This window comes from Staurois parvus, unplaced genomic scaffold (assembly GCF_062004578.1).
Source record: "Staurois parvus isolate SC_StPar_1 unplaced genomic scaffold, SC_StPar_1.0 ptg000025l, whole genome shotgun sequence".
NCBI classification, from domain to species: domain Eukaryota; kingdom Metazoa; phylum Chordata; class Amphibia; order Anura; family Ranidae; genus Staurois; species Staurois parvus.
In genome coordinates this window covers 12594086-12611853 of record NW_028317821.1, presented here as the reverse complement: position 1 = coordinate 12611853, position 17768 = coordinate 12594086, and the positions used below count along the sequence as shown (strand labels likewise).

General features: G+C 40.0%; 1 protein-coding gene across 1 annotated transcript in view; it reads right to left on the bottom strand.

The window, feature by feature from the left end:
• Positions 1-17768, bottom strand: part of WASHC4 (WASH complex subunit 4) — a 115213-nt gene that overhangs the window by 60383 nt on the left and 37062 nt on the right. The window contains exons 6-9 of the mRNA XM_089651845.1: positions 13700-13767; positions 10454-10536; positions 9317-9359; positions 2913-3016 (exon numbers count right to left, since the gene is read on the bottom strand). Of these exons, the coding sequence (XP_089507971.1) occupies positions 2913-3016; positions 9317-9359; positions 10454-10536; positions 13700-13767 (298 nt within the window). The remainder of the gene's footprint in view (positions 1-2912; positions 3017-9316; positions 9360-10453; positions 10537-13699; positions 13768-17768) is intronic.

The window sequence follows — 17768 nt, the reverse complement described above, 5'->3', positions numbered from 1 at the left end:
TGAGAGCGGTGATTGTCACATGGTACAAGGCTGTTGTGAATAGCCTTGTACCATGTGACCTCTGTGATCATTCACACATTTCACTAGTAGTAAGCAATGATGTCAGAAGTGACTGGCAAGGCACGCTGTTTGTTTCTCTTTTGCCTCATTCTAGGCATCACAAGTGACTATACAGCTACATTTGTGGGTGTGACCCCTTACTCTCTCTTCCTCCATGCAGACATGTTCCTAGCCCATTGGGGGGGCAAACTAACAGGCTTTATGACCTCTGCCTCTTTCGCCCTCCATGCCAATGTGTTTTTAGCCATTGGGCGGGTGGAACTAAAAAGGTATTGTGACCCCTCCCTCCTTCTCCATGTCAACATGTCCCTAGCCAAAGGAGAGATGGAAATGGCAGGCGCTGCTAGAGGAAACTCAGATCTTTCCCGCAGCCTGGAACTTAATGAGAACCGGAAGCATCATGAATATACATTTTTACCAAGCTCTGTTGCACACAAATGATCTGTATTTAATATCACTTTAAAAATAAAACCAAAACAGGTAAATATGCCCATTTTAGATTACAGCATCCTTGATAAATATGCTGATAAAGGAAATTAATCAAATATTTTACATTTTGTAGCTTACCAATCCTTAAATGTCTTGGTTGTATTATGCAGGCCATAGACGAGTCGTTTATCGGCTAAATTGTCGGCCGAAAAAAGAAAAATCGGTCGTTCTGTTGCCAACAATGCTTACGAAAATCGGCCATTTTTTTGTAGATTTTCCAGCATTACCGATAAAAGAAACGAGAAGGAACCGCGAAAATCGGCCGACGACATTGCCCACTAACGATGCGAATATTGACGCATTATTCTTCAGGACGAAAATTCGGCCGATAAACAACCAGTCTATGGCCTGCATAAGTCTGCTTTTCTTTAGTCTTTTTTTCCTTTATTTTCAACTGGTGACCTGTCCAGTAACACACTCTCTCTCTTAGGGTGGCTCCTCTATCTATGAAGGAGCAGCATAGCCAATCTTGGACAGCAACACTTTTTTAAGAGGGTAGTGTTAGATGGAGTTTTCTAAGTGACTATCATATATAAACTGACCACTGTAAGCTGTCAGTGTTGAATGGTTTGTCTCAACCCTCTAAGTGCCACTTTTCTGGACAGCTTGGTATGTTAAAATTGAAAAAAAACAGCCAGATCAACAGGTTGAAAAAAATAAGTTACAGGGGGACTCAAAAAAACAAAGACTGGTTCGTTAAAACCTAACGCCAGCCTTGCTATCACTTTAAATAGTTTGTTTAGGCCAAGATTGCCCAAACCAACTATATCCATTAATAATACCGGAGGCTGTTGGTTATATAAACTGCATCAGTTACATACAGTATACAGAGCTGAGTTCCGGTAGTGGCACAGGAACTTCCTGTCCTATTCCCAGAACAAAATGGATTTGGGCTGACCGCTACTCAGCCATTCACGAAATCTTGTATTTTATCAATGCATGCAAGGCTTCCAATGAGTGGTTGAGGTGGAGATTGTGACGTCATCCTCCTGCCCCTCCACATAACAGCTGCTGCATGTATTAGAATTAATAAAATAGTTCATTTGGGCCAGCCTAGAACAAACAATTTAAAAGTGATAGCAAAGCTATTGCTAGGCTTTAAAATATATTGAAACCCCCACCTTGTAAAACAGCTCTTACAAAGTTACATAGTTAGTCTGGCTGAAAAAAAGACAAAAGTCAATCCAGTTCAACCATTAAAAAAAAAAAAAAAAAAGTTATAATCCTACACCCACAGTTGATCCAGAGGAAGGCAAAAAAACCCCAGCAAAGCATGATCCAATTTGCTCCTGCAGGGGAAAAAAATTCCTTCCTGATCCCCCAAGAGGCATTCGGATTATCCCTGGATAAACTTTACCTATAACAGTTTAAAATAGAAATGAAAAGATAAAAAACATGTTACGAATACCTTTTTTCATAAGCGATCACATACCCTTTGCTCTCAGCTGTATTAAAAGCTGTATGAGAAACAGCAGCACACTGAACTTCCCAGTAAATGGCTTTGCAGGGGGAGGGGGCATGTCAGGACAAGTTTGGTAATTGGAGGAGGGCAGGCTGAGTTCCCAGCACAGCTAGAAAATGGACCACGCTGTGCTCTCATTCCTAGTGTGGTCAGTTGCTAATAGGAAAACAGAGGGGCTTGCAGGAACACCAGAGATTTCACACAAAGGAAGCCATACAAAGAGAACAGGATAGGTTTTCATACAAGTACATGGTACAGCAGGTACACATCAGGAATATGAAATGTTGGGTTTACATATTTAATACTAGTGGCAGACTAAACAATACATGTCCTTTTTAATTTTACCTTTTGTAATCACATTAATATTTTAACTAGGAGTTCTCCAATAGGTGGTATAATTTTAACACATTTTTGGCTTTTGTAAAAGACTAAAGCTGGCCATACACATATAGATTTTCGTTTGAGAATTTTAGTTTCAAGAACATTCATTTGATTTGATAATCGTTAGTGGGGTCAAATCAATGTTCATTTTTGATATCAGTGATGGGAAAATTTGTAGGGGCAGGAAGGAAAACCTCTCAAGTTTTTTCAAAGGAATTTTTGGCCAGTGTATGTGGTTATAGTTCAGAGATTACATTCATTTTAAAGCTGAATATTAAAAGCAAAAGACAAGTTTCGAAAGACATTCTTCCATTTATCGAAGATTCAAAGCATTTTCATACAATGTTTCTTACAAATATTCTCGTCTGAAAATCTACACATGGCAAGCTTAGAAAAGAACAAGATGTTGCTCATTAATGATTAAATATTATGAATCATCTTCAGAAAAAAGACATGGAAGGGAACATCACTTTCATGCACAAATTGATTAACAAGGTCCAAACCAAAACAACTACCATACCTTTTATACATTGTCCAGTGATCTTTCAATGCGGAATGATTTTCAATTATTTCATCCAGAGTAAGCAGAACAGTCAGCAGTTCTCCTAAGTGTTCATACATAGTCTACATAAAACAATAGAATGATACATTACCCATGACAGGAAGCAATATACGATAAAAAGAAACAATTCAGTCAGAAAAAGCCAAAAGTACAATCACTTGAAGAAAAAAACAAAACAAAACAAAAAAACAACAATTAACGGCTAGCCTACAGGGCACTTTTACCCCCTTCCTGCCCAGGCCAATTTCCAGCTTTCAGCGCTGTCACACATTGAATGACAATTGCGCGGTCATGCAACATTGTAATAATTCATATTGTGTTGCGCTCCCAGTGAGAAAATCTGTGATATTAATAACTCTATTTACCCTTGGTGAACAAATATATAATCAGGGGATTTTACAAAAAATATATACAGAATAAAAAATATATATATTATTAAAAAATTTATATATATATAATCCACTGATGTAATTATAAATGTGGAAATAATATCCCCAGAAACAATAAGTGATAAAATATTGTGTACTAAAACATAAATATAAATAAATCAATATGCATCATGATTGGTGAATAATCAAAAAATACAAATAACTTAAAATATATATATGTACTGCAAATTAATTTGTGATATTAATGTCCTTTAAATACAGTGACTTTGTGCTTGATTAAATCTTGATTTGGTGACTTATTGTGAATCCGTGACTCTCTTTGAATCCTTAATTAGTGAAGATGTATGCTCACCTCCTTATTAGCCTGCAATTAGGCTATACACACTTGTGGTTCACCTCCTATGGAACCTGCTTAGATGGAATTCCTCCTTTACAGATTGTAAAAACGTGGATATCCGTTATCCTCAATTAGCCCATATGCGTTTTTCCATATGTGGGGACAAATTGCCAAACATAGCGTTTTATCCTTATAAAAAGGTTTTGCTTTATTGCTCTCCAACAGGTACACTCACATAAATAGTATGCGGTATAGGATGAATTGCTCAGCTCAAGTAATCCGCCAGCCGTCTAGCCATGCACTCGCCGTCTGTAAAACACTCCGGCTCTCTCCGAGTGACACCGCAGCCCCACCCCTACGCGTTACGCCACTGGTCACGTGGCTTCATCAGGGGGTTGTGATAGGTTAGTCACTCTTCCATTGCCGGTTTAAATAGCCCAGCCGCGCCATTTTGTTGTCTATCCCATGGAGGCGGCCATATTATTGGGGGCACTTTGCACAGCGATATTAGTGCCAATTGTTTCATTTGTATCCTTACTGCTATGTCCACCCGGAGAGGTACATAGTGACATGACTCTACGGCTGAGCGGTATGCAAATCAATCATTTATATACATAAATGTATCAATCTAATACCTCAAAAATAACAAGTTCAATAATACATATAGATGTATGTGTGGAACCACACACACCCATATATAAACAACTATTTATTTTATATAAAATGTATATGCCAATAAAAATATATACACAGAATGTACTGTATATATATGGATAGAAAAAATATATAACAAAATAAAATAAGGAAATATACAGAATATTTTGAACAAATACTCTAAGTGTGTATCTCCTATACAACATAACTACAGTCTGCCATTCTTATGAACTATAGAAATGTGAATTATATATATAAAATACATAAAATTAAAATTATAAAAAAAAATAAATAAATGGAATATACATTATAAACCACCTAAATATAATTCTACTACCCCACATGAATAGGTGGGCACGGATTTTGCCTTTAACCATAGACCATCAATTATATACTCTTCTAACCTAATGGTTACCTGTATAGGTAATGACTGACATGTATATATATCTGTGTGGCAAAATGAGAGAAAAAACCAATATATAGTATCTCTCCATTTTCATCAAACAGGTACATATACTAAACCAGGTGATGGAACAGGAGCCATGTGTAATTTATAATAATATATCATGCTAAATTCTACACATCACTAATGAAGCATGATAGATCGAATTCCTTATTTAACCCACCTGGTGCTAAACTACCCAACTCGTATATCCAGAATGTTATCTGGATGTTGATAACTACACATGTTATCAACACCATACAAACGATTGAGGTAAATAGTGATTTGATTCTTAGTACAGGACGTCTCCTCATTATACACCATTATAGATCACACAGGAGCGTTAGATGCAGCATTATGGGCTTTGAATAAATACTCCTCTCTTTGCAAAAAACAAATTAAATTTTTGATTAAATGCATACAATTCTCTCTTAGACACAATTATTTCTGGTATAAAGGAGAGTATTACTTACAAGTAAGGGGTGTGGCGATGGGTGCCTGTTTCGCACCTAGCATCGCCAACCTATATATGGCGAAATGGGAGGAGGAAGTAATATTCAATGACATTAGCAGCAATATAGTTCAATATGGTCGATTTATTGACGATATTATACTATTATGGAGAGGGGATGTTCCATCACTGATTGAGTATTACCAGAATTTGAATCAGAACACTAAAAACATCACATTAAGTTGGAATATTAATAAGAAAGAGATAAATTTTCTAGACCTTAATCTTACAAATACAGGGGATGGTTTAATAACAACAAATTATTTTAAGAAAACAGATCGTAACTCATATATTCCTGTTAGTAGTTGTCATCACAGACCATGGATTAAGAATGTCCCTAGAGGACAGTTCTTAAGATTGCGACGTAATTGCACCAATGTAGATGACTATAGAGAGCAGAGTAAAATATTGACTCAAAGATTTGTGGATAAAGGGTATAAGAGAGAAATTATAGTAGAAGAAAGTAGGAGAATAGAAGTCATAGATAGATCAACACTATTAGAAAAGAAAGTACAACAAAAAGCAGATGAACAAGATATATCGATAATATTACCTTATAATAAACAACATAGAGATATACAGAAAATTATATCTAAGCATTGGAACATACTGAAATTAGATAAGACCCTTAAACCTATTATTAAAGATAAACCCCGGTTTATTTATAAAAGGGCATCTAATGTTCGAGATCGAGTAGTTAAAAACGTATTAGAACCTCCCCGGAAATCTATTAGTACCTTGAGTTTTTTTAATGAGACAGGGTTTTATAGATGTGGTTGTTGCTATAGCTGTAAAAGAACGCATGGAAATCCAAGATGCAGACAATCATTTATTAACCCCAAAAATGGGAAACAATATGAGATTGATCAATTTATTACATGTGATAGTAAGGGTGTAGTATACGCCCTGAAATGTCCATGTAATTATTTATATATAGGACGCACAAAAAGATGTCTTAAAGAACGTGTGAAAGAACACATACACAATATTAGTATAGGCTATAAATATCATCATCTATCAGTACATTTTAAAGTGCACCATAACCAAGATCCTGAGAAAGTAGAATTTTGGGGTATTACCAAACATAATCCACATTGGAGGGGAGATAACTTGGTGCGAGAAATTAGTAAAAAAGAGTCATTCTGGATATACGAGTTGGGTAGTTTAGCACCAGGTGGGTTAAATAAGGAATTCGATCTATCATGCTTCATTAGTGATGTGTAGAATTTAGCATGATATATTATTATAAATTACACATGGCTCCTGTTCCATCATCTGGTTTAGTATATGTACCTGTTTGATGAAAATGGAGAGATACTATATATTGGTTTTTTCTCTCATTTTGCCACACAGATATATATACATGTCAGTCATTACCTATACAGGTAACCATTAGGTTAGAAGAGTATATAATTGATGGTCTATGGTTAAAGGCAAAATCCGTGCCCACCTATTCATGTGGGGTAGTAGAATTATATTTAGGTGGTTTATAATGTATATTCCATTTATTTATTTTATTTTATAATTTTAATTTTATGTATTTTATATATATAATTCACATTTCTATAGTTCAGAAGAATGGCAGACTGTAGTTATGTTGTATAGGAGATACACACTTAGAGTATTTGTTCAAAATATTCTGTATATTTCCTTATTTTATTATATATTTTTTCTATCCATATATATATACAGTACATTCTGTGTATATATTTTTATTGGCATATACATTTTATATAAAATAAATAGTTGTTTATATATGGGTGTGTGTGGTTCCACACATACATCTATATGTATTATTGAACTTGTTATTTTTGAGGTATTAGATTGATACATTTATGTATATAAATGATTGATTTGCATACCGCTCAGCCGTAGAGTCATGTCACTATGTACCTCTCCGGGTGGACATAGCAGTAAGGATACAAATGAAACAATTGGCACTAATATCGCTGTGCAAAGTGCCCCCAATAATATGGCCGCCTCCATGGGATAGACAACAAAATGGCGCGGCTGGGCTATTTAAACCGGCAATGGAAGAGTGACTAACCTATCACAACCCCCTGATGAAGCCACGTGACCAGTGGCGTAACGCGTAGGGGTGGGGCTGCGGTGTCACTCGGAGAGAGCCGGAGTGTTTTACAGACGGCGAGTGCATGGCTAGACGGCTGGCGGATTACTTGAGCTGAGCAATTCATCCTATACCGCATACTATTTATGTGAGTGTACCTGTTGGAGAGCAATAAAGCAAAACCTTTTTATAAGGATAAAACACTATGTTTGGCAATTTGTCCCCACATATGGAAAAACGCATATGGGCTAATTGAGGATAACGGATATCCACGTTTTTACAATCTGTAAAGGAGGAATTCCATCTAAGCAGGTTCCATAGGAGGTGAACCACAAGTGTGTATAGCCTAATTGCAGGCTAACAAGGAGGTGAGCATACATCTTCACTAATTAAGGATTCAAAGAGAGTCACGGATTCACAATAAGTCACGAAATCAAGATTTAATCAAGCACAAAGTCACTGAATTTAAAGGACATTAATATCACAAATTAATTTGCAGTACATATATATATTTTAAGTTATTTGTATTTTTTGATTATTCACCAATCATGATGCATATTGATTTATTTATATTTATGTTTTAGTACACAATATTTTATCACTTATTGTTTCTGGGGATATTATTTCCACATTTATAATTTCATCAGTGGATTATATATATATAAATTTTTTAATAATATATATATTTTTTATTCTGTATATATTTTTTGTAAAATCCCCTGATTATATATTTGTTCACCAAGGGTAAATAGAGTTATTAATATCACAGATTTTCTCACTGGGAGCGCAACACAATATGAATTATTAACTTTATGGACACAGAGGTAGTAGTGTGTTGAGTGTTAGCGATCCTATTTATATTTGGGACAGTGTGTGTCCATTTTTTTGATTTTTTTGATGATTTTGGGAGGTTAATATTGGGTGGATATAAATTGGCTCGTAAGTCACACAGATATCATGCAACAATGTACCCATATGAAATTTGTATCATTTTTTTTTTAGACAGATAGAGCTTTCTTTTGGTGGTATTTAATCACCTCTGGGATTTTGAATTTTTCTTAAACAAACCAAAAACCACTGAAAACTTTGAAAAAAACACAAAACGTTTTTTCTTAGTTTTTGTTATACAATTTTGTAAATAAGTGATTTTTCTCCTTTACTGATGTGCGCTAATGAGGCTGCAGTGATGGGCACTGATGAACACGGATAAGGAGGCACTGGTAGGTTGCACTGATGGGCATTGACAGGCATCACTGATGGGCACTGAAAGGCAGCACTGATACAGGACACTGATACATGACACTGATAGGCGGCATGACTGGCACTGACTGGCACTGATGGGTGACATTGAAAGGCAGCTCAGATGGGCACTGATATGTGGCATTGATGTGCACTGGTATGCACTGGCGAGCACTGACAGGTGGCACTTCTGGGGCCACACTGATCATCAGGGCACACTGATCATCATCGATTACCGGCTCTCCTCTCCTCTCGAGCTGTCAGCGTGACAGCTCGAGAGGAGAGAAATGCTGATAACCGGCATTTCCGTGTTTACATGTGATCAGCTGTGATTGGACACAGCTCATCACATGACCGAGTCGACATCTTCGGCTCTTTCCGTGATCGACCGGCGATCGCCGCGCTGCGTGCTCCCTGAGCCGCGCATGCGCAGTGAGAATGGTAGGACGTCATATGACGTCCTATCAGAACGAGAGAACCACCTTGCGCCCGTCATTGTACTATAGGGCGGGCGGAAGGTGGTTAAACAAAAGCCATACCAGAATGAGGTCTATACACTTTTTCTGGGTATAATTTTACATGGCAAACAGATGCATGACCTTGTTAGGCGAGATTATGTGTTGTGTTCTACGACTCCCTAGACAAACCCAAATTATAATTTATTCCTTTAAATATTTTTAAAAAACCCTTAAAAAAGTGTCATCATCATTTAAAATCCTTACCAGAAAATGAACTCCTGATGTTTCAATTATCTTCGATTCATTCCTGCAAAAAGTCACAAGAGTAACATTCATTTAAAAAGGTTTCACTAAAATTTGCCACGATAGCCTATTAATACAAATTGTATGGGTATACACACACCCAGCAACATCCTAGCTTATATATCTCTATGTATTACACTTCAGAGTAAAAGACAATTTGAATACAAATGCTACATGTACACCACACACCCAGCAATGTCTTGCACTGTGGCAAAGAAGACAAATTAAAGTTTCAACAAAACTCCAGAAAAAAGAAAACAAAAAATAGCCCATTAGAGTCTAATGATTAGACAATACAAAACTGCTCTTGCTGCAATACTCACCTTCATTTGAGAGCTGTGCCCCACATTACTTCTCATCTGTCATCAGTATTGCAGGTTGAATGATGGCCAGCATCAATTAACCCACTTCATCTGAGACCAGGCCATCATGGACCTGCTCCCAGCCTGTGACTTGGCATTGAGGGAGACATACCATAGAGATAGTCTCGTCTTTTTGTTACTGTGTTTTTCCCTCCAATAGCAGCATACTTCTTGTCAGTACATGAACTGACTCCATGCACTCTTCCATTCTAAGCTTTGATGTACATTCATTGCAAAAGGTTAATACTAAGCTAAATTCAAGTACTTACACTACTTGAATCAATTCTCAACAGCAGGAAATCATTTTCCCTCAGCTGCAAAACCTCTAGGAAAGGCAGTAGCAAAGAGAAAAAAAAAATAAGAGAAGTGGTATATAGTAAACATCATAAGGTGGTAGTAATCCCATGTGTCAGTGGGTGATGGCTGCACGGGGGGCTGGGAGAGCAGCAGCTGGGAATTCTGAAAGCTTTAACATAACTCATAGGCTCCCATGGCCCAGCCGTTGTCGCCACTCCCTCTTCTCCCCTGCAGCTGCCACTCACTGACATGGGAATCCGCAGCCGAGGGTCATGTGACTGCACCAGAGCAGACTAGGGATTTACCGCACCGCTGTAGTGGGAACCTAGGCTTAGGCTGGAACTCCACTCTAACTCCAGTTCCTTTATTTTTTTTAGGAACTGGATAGCCAATATGAACAGATAGATATAGCATCCTGTACATTCCTCGCAAAAATTACCTGCTGCTTGTGTACAAGGCTGCTAACTGATGGACAACATTCATTACTACCTCGTAACATCTTGTAACATAACATGAAAGCTCCTGAAAAAAAAAAAAAAAATTATAAAAAATTTAATTTAACAGAAGTGTAAAAAATAAAAACTATAGAATTAGCTTTTGTCTACACGGACAATTATGCTTTTTGCTACCGAGGTTTAACTTCTTGTTGGCAGTCATCTCATCTCTTGCATACTAAAACCAAACAGTGTGAAACCTATAAGATGATTGTGAACAGTAAGTAAAATTCCTCAACAGCAAAGAGATTTAATCCTAGGTTCATAGGAAAACAAGCAATAACATATTTTAACACAACATAATTCAATAAAATGTTTGGCAACACTTTTTTTCTAAAGCGATTGCCTATTTTGCTTTACATAAAACATTGAGATGGGATTTGGCTTGTTATCTGATGATGTCAGATCATGTAGAGACCTAAAGGGCTTCCAAATGCTTAGTTCAAGAACCAAGCCGAACTGTTCATGTGAGGAACAGCTAGCCTCAATAATATCATTACTACCCATGAACATAAACAATACTTATGAAAAGCCGCCTCAAACAAGCAGGTTCCAGCTGATTCACTTTCAAAGTAAGAACATTGGTACAGTTGTTTGGATGCAGTAGTGTTGGGGACACCCAGTTCATCACACCCTAAACACCAACTCATCAGGTCTAATAGTCACCACAAATTAAAAATCATCCTCCGGCAAAGGAGAAAAACATTATAAATCCCCCCTCCAACCCCTGAAGTCATCCAAAAATATTTTTATATGCCTCCTTTTTTCAGATATTGATATTTTTCTGTCTTGAGACAATATCAGCAGGTTCCAATTGAGTTCCTTTTAGTGGAAGCCTATGGGAGGGGTTAGACAGCCTGTGAAAGGGGTTGAAGTACCTAAATGGTGGAGTGGGGTTAGGTTTAGAAGGCAAATCTTAGTAGCTATACTGGCTGCCTACCTATTTCCCCCAGCGCGCGCACACCACGCACGCACGCACGCACACACACACAGAAAGGATACAAAGAACCTTTCATTTGAATTCAGTGGCAGGAAGTTTAATATAAACCTAACCTTTGACTAAATCCACCTATCTACTTTTAAAGCTCTAAACCAGGGGTCCTCAAACTGCGGCCCGCCGAGGACATTTATCCGGCCCGCCGGGCAGGGGCATATCTGCGGCGAGGCAAGGGACTAGGGTTTGGCAGGTCGGGAGAGCTCGGCAGGGCTCGGGCGGGAGGCAGGAGGGCGGGATCAGCAATTCTAGAACAGGGGAAGGTGGGCTCGGCTTATGAACCCGCACCACTCACCTGGCCTCCCTGCAGCCAGCCGGCCATCTATTCTGATCAGTGCATGTAACCGTCACGGCTGGAGGGCGGAGCCTAGAGCTGACCATGAAGAGGGGGAGCAAGAGAGGAGACTCCATCGCTGCATGTTGGGTATCACGGCCACGTACCCTAGATAAGTGCAATAGATGATCGATCTCCTCCCTCTCTCTTTCCCCCCCTCTCTCCTCTCTCCCTCCCCCTCCTCTCTCCCCCCCCCCCCTCTCTTTACATTGTACACAGATCTGACCCAACAAGGTGTCCTGCGTTTACCGTATATTTCGCTCCATAAGACACACTTGGGGGGAAATGTCTGTGCGTCTTATGGAGCGGCAGGCCCAGTATTCCCGCCGCCGTTGTATGTCCGCAGTCTCTGGTCATCCCCTGTACTGTGTCCGCAGTCTCTGGTCATCCCCTGTACTGTGTCCGCAGTCTCTGGTCATCCCCTGTACTGTGTCCGCAGTCTCTGGTCATCCCCTGTACTGTGTCCGCAGTCTCTGGTCATCCCCTGTACTGTGTCCGCAGTCTCTGGTCATCCCCTGTACTGTGTCCGCAGTCTCTGGTCATCCCCTGTACTGTGTCCGCAGTCTCTGGTCATCCCCTGTACTGTGTCCGCAGTCTCTGGTCATCCCCTGTACGGTGTCCGCAGTCTCTGGTCATCCCCTGTACGGTGTCCGCAGTCTCTGGTCATCCCCTGTACGGTGTCCGCAGTCTCTGGTCATCCCCTGTACGGTGTCCGCAGTCTCTGGTCATCCCCTGTACGGTGTCCGCAGTCTCTGGTCATCCCCTGTACGGTGTCCGCAGTCTCTGGTCATCCCCTGTACGGTGTCCGCAGTCTCTGGTCATCCCCTGTACGGTGTCCGCAGTCTCTGGTCATCCCCTGTACGGTGTCCGCAGTCTCTGGTCATCCCCTGTACGGTGTCCGCAGTCTCTGGTCATCCCCTGTACGGTGTCCGCAGTCTCTGGTCATCTCCTGTACGGTGTCCGCAGTCTCTGGTCATCTCCTGTACGGTGTCCGCAGTCTCTGGTCATCTCCTGTACGGTGTCCGCAGTCTCTGGTCATCTCCTGTACGGTGTCCGCAGTCTCTGGTCATCTCCTGTACGGTGTCCGCAGTCTCTGGTCATCTCCTGTACGGTGTCCGCAGTCTCTGGTCATCTCCTGTACGGTGTCCGCAGTCTCTGGTCATCTCCTGTACGGTGTCCGCAGTCTCTGGTCATCTCCTGTACGGTGTCCGCAGTCTCTGGTCATCTCCTGTACGGTGTCCGCAGTCTCTGGTCATCTCCTGTACGGTGTCCGCAGTCTCTGGTCATCTCCTGTACGGTGTCCGCAGTCTCTGGTCATCTCCTGTACGGTGTCCGCAGTCTCTGGTCATCCCCTGTACTATATCCGCAGTCTCTGGTCATCCCCTGTACTATATCCGCAGTCTCTGGTCATCTCCTGTACTGTGTCCGCATTTGTTCATAGTTTTTTTTTTTTTTTTAAACTATAGTCCGGCCATCCAATGGTCTGAGGGACAGTGAACTGGCCCCCTGTTTAAAAAGTTTGAGGACCCCTGCTCTAAACCAAAACATAATAACCATCATCACACAAATATGCACAAATACTACCATCTATACACAACAAATATTTTGACAAAAAAATGCATAAATTGCTGAATAGAAACGATCCCCAACCTCCAGCGTTTTTCTTTGTTTTGATGAAAAAGAAAACGAGAGCAAATCAGTAAAAGCATTTAAAATGAAGGCCAAAACAATGATCTTGCTTTTGTCCATTTCTCATAAATACGCCCGTCTGACATCAGCAAACGTTAGCAGCAAATGATGCCAACAAATAGCAGAAGTCAAATCATCACGAGAAGAGAAATTTCCTTCCAAAGGAAAATTTACCTGTAGGAATGAAACAAACCTTCCCATCTGAATCTGGGAATCTCCCTCCAAAATACTGGATTCTGCAGCTAAAAAACAAAAAAACATTCCTTGTGTCAATAAATCCTGCAACATTTCTACTTTTTATAGTAAATATACCAAAATAGTTTTTTTTTATTTTTTGGATAGTGTAGGCAATGGTTAATACACCGGTCAGGTTTTCTTTCCTTGTCTGTGTAACCCTGGAGAAAATTTCTTTTCATTTCTGTATCTGCCACCCCTCTCTGCCAATCCCTCCACTGGCTTCCCGTTGCCCAACGGATAAAATTCAAAACATTAACAATAACATATAAAGCCATTTATAACTGTGCCCCAAATTACATCACCGATCTTGTCTCCAAATATCACCCAAACCGTACTCTCCGCTCCTCGCCACACCTCCTACTCTCTAGCTCCCTTGTCTCCTCCTCCCATGCTCGTCTCCAGGACTTCTCCAGATCTTCCCCCATCCTCTGGAACTCTCTACCCCAATTTATCAGACTATCGCCTACTCTGCTCACTTTTAAGAGATCTCTGAAAACCTCTCTCTTCAGGAAAGCCTATCCTGCCCTCAGCTAATAATGGAATCTTCTACTCTTCCTACGAGTCCATCCCCCACAGTTACTACCATTTGTACCACTAGCCCCTCCCTCTTAGATTGTAAGCTCCAAGGAGCAGGGCCCTCCTATCCCTCTTGTATTGAACTGTATTGTTGCTGTATTGTAAAGTGACAAGCAAACTGTTGGCACTATATAAATCTTGTATAATAATAATAACTTCCTGTCCAAGAGACACAACAGGAAGGCTTCTTTCACACTGGTGGAAATACTTACTACCTTCTGAAAAGTGATCCTTGGTGGATTGTTTTTCAGAGGGCAGTCTAGCAGCAGAAGGCGTACAGGAGGCAATTTTGAAGGCTGGAGGCCATTACTTCCTGGTTTCCAGTACTAGGCAAATTAGGTCATACATCTCAGGACTCTTCAGGAGGGGTTTTCTCAACTAAGCACACCCTCCTGCCTGCATGCATCAGCTAGGAGTAGATGGATTCCAGGAAGTAAAAACTAAATGAATCCTCTGCCCTTATTTAAGATAACCATGGCCATAAATGCAAGGGGATGTTTTACAAAAGGTATTTTGTAAAACAATAAAAAAAAAAAAAAAAAAAAAAAAAAAATTATATATATATATATATATATATATATATATATATATATATATATATATATATATATATATATATATATATATATATATATATATATATATATATACACAGTCAAGTCCATAAATATTGGGACATCAACACAATTCTAAAATTTTTGGCTCTATACACCACCACAATGGATTTGAAATGAAGCAAACAAGATGTACTTTAACTGCAGACTGTCAGCTTTAATTTGAGGGTATTTACATCCAAATCAGGTGAACGGTGTAGGAATTACAACAGTTTGCATATGTGCCTCCCACTTGTTAAGGGACCAAAAGTAATGGGACAGAATAACAATCATAAATCAAACTTTCACTTTTTAATACTTGGTTGCAAATCCTTTGCAGTCAATTACAGCCTGAAGTCTGGAATGCATAGACATCACCAGACGCTGGGTTTCATCCCTGGTGATGCTCTGCTAGGCCTCTACTGCAACTGTCTTCAGTTCCTGCTTGTTCTTGGGGCATTTTCCCTTCAGTTTTGTCTTCAGCAAGTGAAATGCATGCTCAATCGGATTCAGGTCAGGTGATTGACTTGGCCATTGCATAACATTCCACTTCTTTCTCTTAAAAAACTCTTTGGTTGCTTTTGCAGTATGCTTTGGGTCATTGTCCATCTGCACTGTGAAGTGGCGTCCAATGAGTTGTGAAGCATTTGGCTGAATATGAGCAGATACTATTGCCCAAAACACTTCAGAATTCATTCTGCTGCTTTTGTCAGCAGTCACATCATCAATAAATACAAGAGAACGAGTTCCATTGGCAGCTATATATGCCCACGCCATGACACTACCACCACCATGCTTCACTGATGAGGTGGTATGCTTAGGATCATGAGCAGTTCCTTTCCTTCTCCATACTCTTCTCTTCCCATCACTCTGGTACAAGTAGATCTTGGTCTCATCTGTCCATAGGATGTTGTTCCAGAACTGTGAAGGCTTTTTTAGATGTCATTTGGCAAACTCTAATCTGGCCTTCCTGTTTTTGAGGCTCACCGATGGTTTACATCTTGTGGTGGACCCTCTGTATTCACTCTGGTGAAGTCTTCTCTTGATTGTTGACTTTGACACACATACACCTACCTCCTGGAGAGTGTTCTTGATCTGGCCAACTGTTGTGAAGGGTGTTTTCTTCACCAGGGAAAGAATTCTTCGATCATCCACCACAGTTGTTTTCCGTGGTCTTCCGGGTCTTTTGGTGTTGCTGAGCTCACCGGTGCGTTCCTTCTTTTTAAGAATGTTCCAAACAGTTGTTTTGGCCATGCCTAATGTTTTTGCTATCTCTCTGATGGGTTTGTTTTGTTTTTTCAGCCTAATGATGGCTTGCTTCACTGATAGTGACAGCTCTTTGTTGCTGTCAACTCTCAAGATGAGATCCAGATTCCAAATGCAAATAGCACACTTGAAATGAACTCTGGACCTTTTATCTGCTCATTGTAATTGGCATAATGAGGGAATAACACACACCTGGCCATGGAACAGCTGAGAAGCCAATTATCCCATTACTTTTGGTCCGTTAACAAGTGGGAGGCACATATGCAAACTGTTGTAATTCCTACACCGTTCACCTGATTTGGATGTAAATACCCTCAAATTAAAGCTGACAGTCTGCAGTTATAGCACATCTTGTTCATTTCATTTCAAATCCATTGTGGTGGTGTATAGAGCCAAAAATGTTAGAATTGTGTCGATGTCCCAATATTTATGGACCTGACTGTATATGTACACACACACACACACACACACACACACACATATATATACACATACACACACACACACACACACACACACACACACACACATGGATGGGTGGATGAGTTAAAAAATGAAATAAATAGCATTTCTGGTTTCTGATGCTCAGATGAAGTGTAGTTCCGGTTTAAGCTTAATAGGAAAATTGTTGCTGAAAACCAAAAATACATTTAAAATCAGTAAAACGTGAATAGTTTACACTGAGGTCTGTTTATAAAAACACAAACAAAAAAAATTGGGCTATTGACGGTAGCAGCCAAGCCAATTTTAGCTTTCACTCTCTGACACTAGCAATAGACATTGTTGGATGGGGGTAAGGCATTCCAACTGCCAAACAATTATTCCACTGACTCTTGCTCATATTGCCAGAGTGTGAATATTAATGTGTATAAATGATGAAATGAGAAATGTGGTGGGAGAATGGAAAGAATACACAACCAGTCCTTGTTTTGAGGACATGATGCTCATCAGCCAACTTGAGTGAAAATTAGCTGGATCAGGCAGTAACAACTTCATGTTCTAGATACCTTTATATGCAGACAGTCTCGTATGTGTCAATGGGATCTTCCTAGTATGTGGACAACAAATACCTGCATGCTATCAGAGCCTCCATTAAGCAGCAAAGCTTAACCCCTTGGCACCGGCGACTCCCGACCCTTTAAGGGTTCCAGAAGCCGGGAGGCAGGGCGGGGTTTAGGGTCATGTGACCGCCGTGATTTGCTGTCACGGTGGTCACATGATCGGGAAAGGTCCCGATCGAAAGAGGAGATCGGGACCTTTCCGTGAGTACCGAATGTGTGTGCAGGGAGCACGCAGAGCGCACGCTCTCAGTGTGTTTTTTTTTTTTTTTTTTTAACAGAACGCAAATGTCCGGTCGCTCGGCGTCTAGGCCCAGACGCCGGGAGCCCGCCAATTTGCGTTCGGCCTGCGCCAAGAAGTTAAAAAACTGCACCCCTTCAGGAGCCAGGGATTTATTATTACTTTGGACAATAACACCTATCCCTTTGGGAAATTAAGTGGACATTTTTCTTAGGTTGGTTATATACAGCCAAAAATATTGGCACCCCTGCATTTCTGCCAGATAACACACC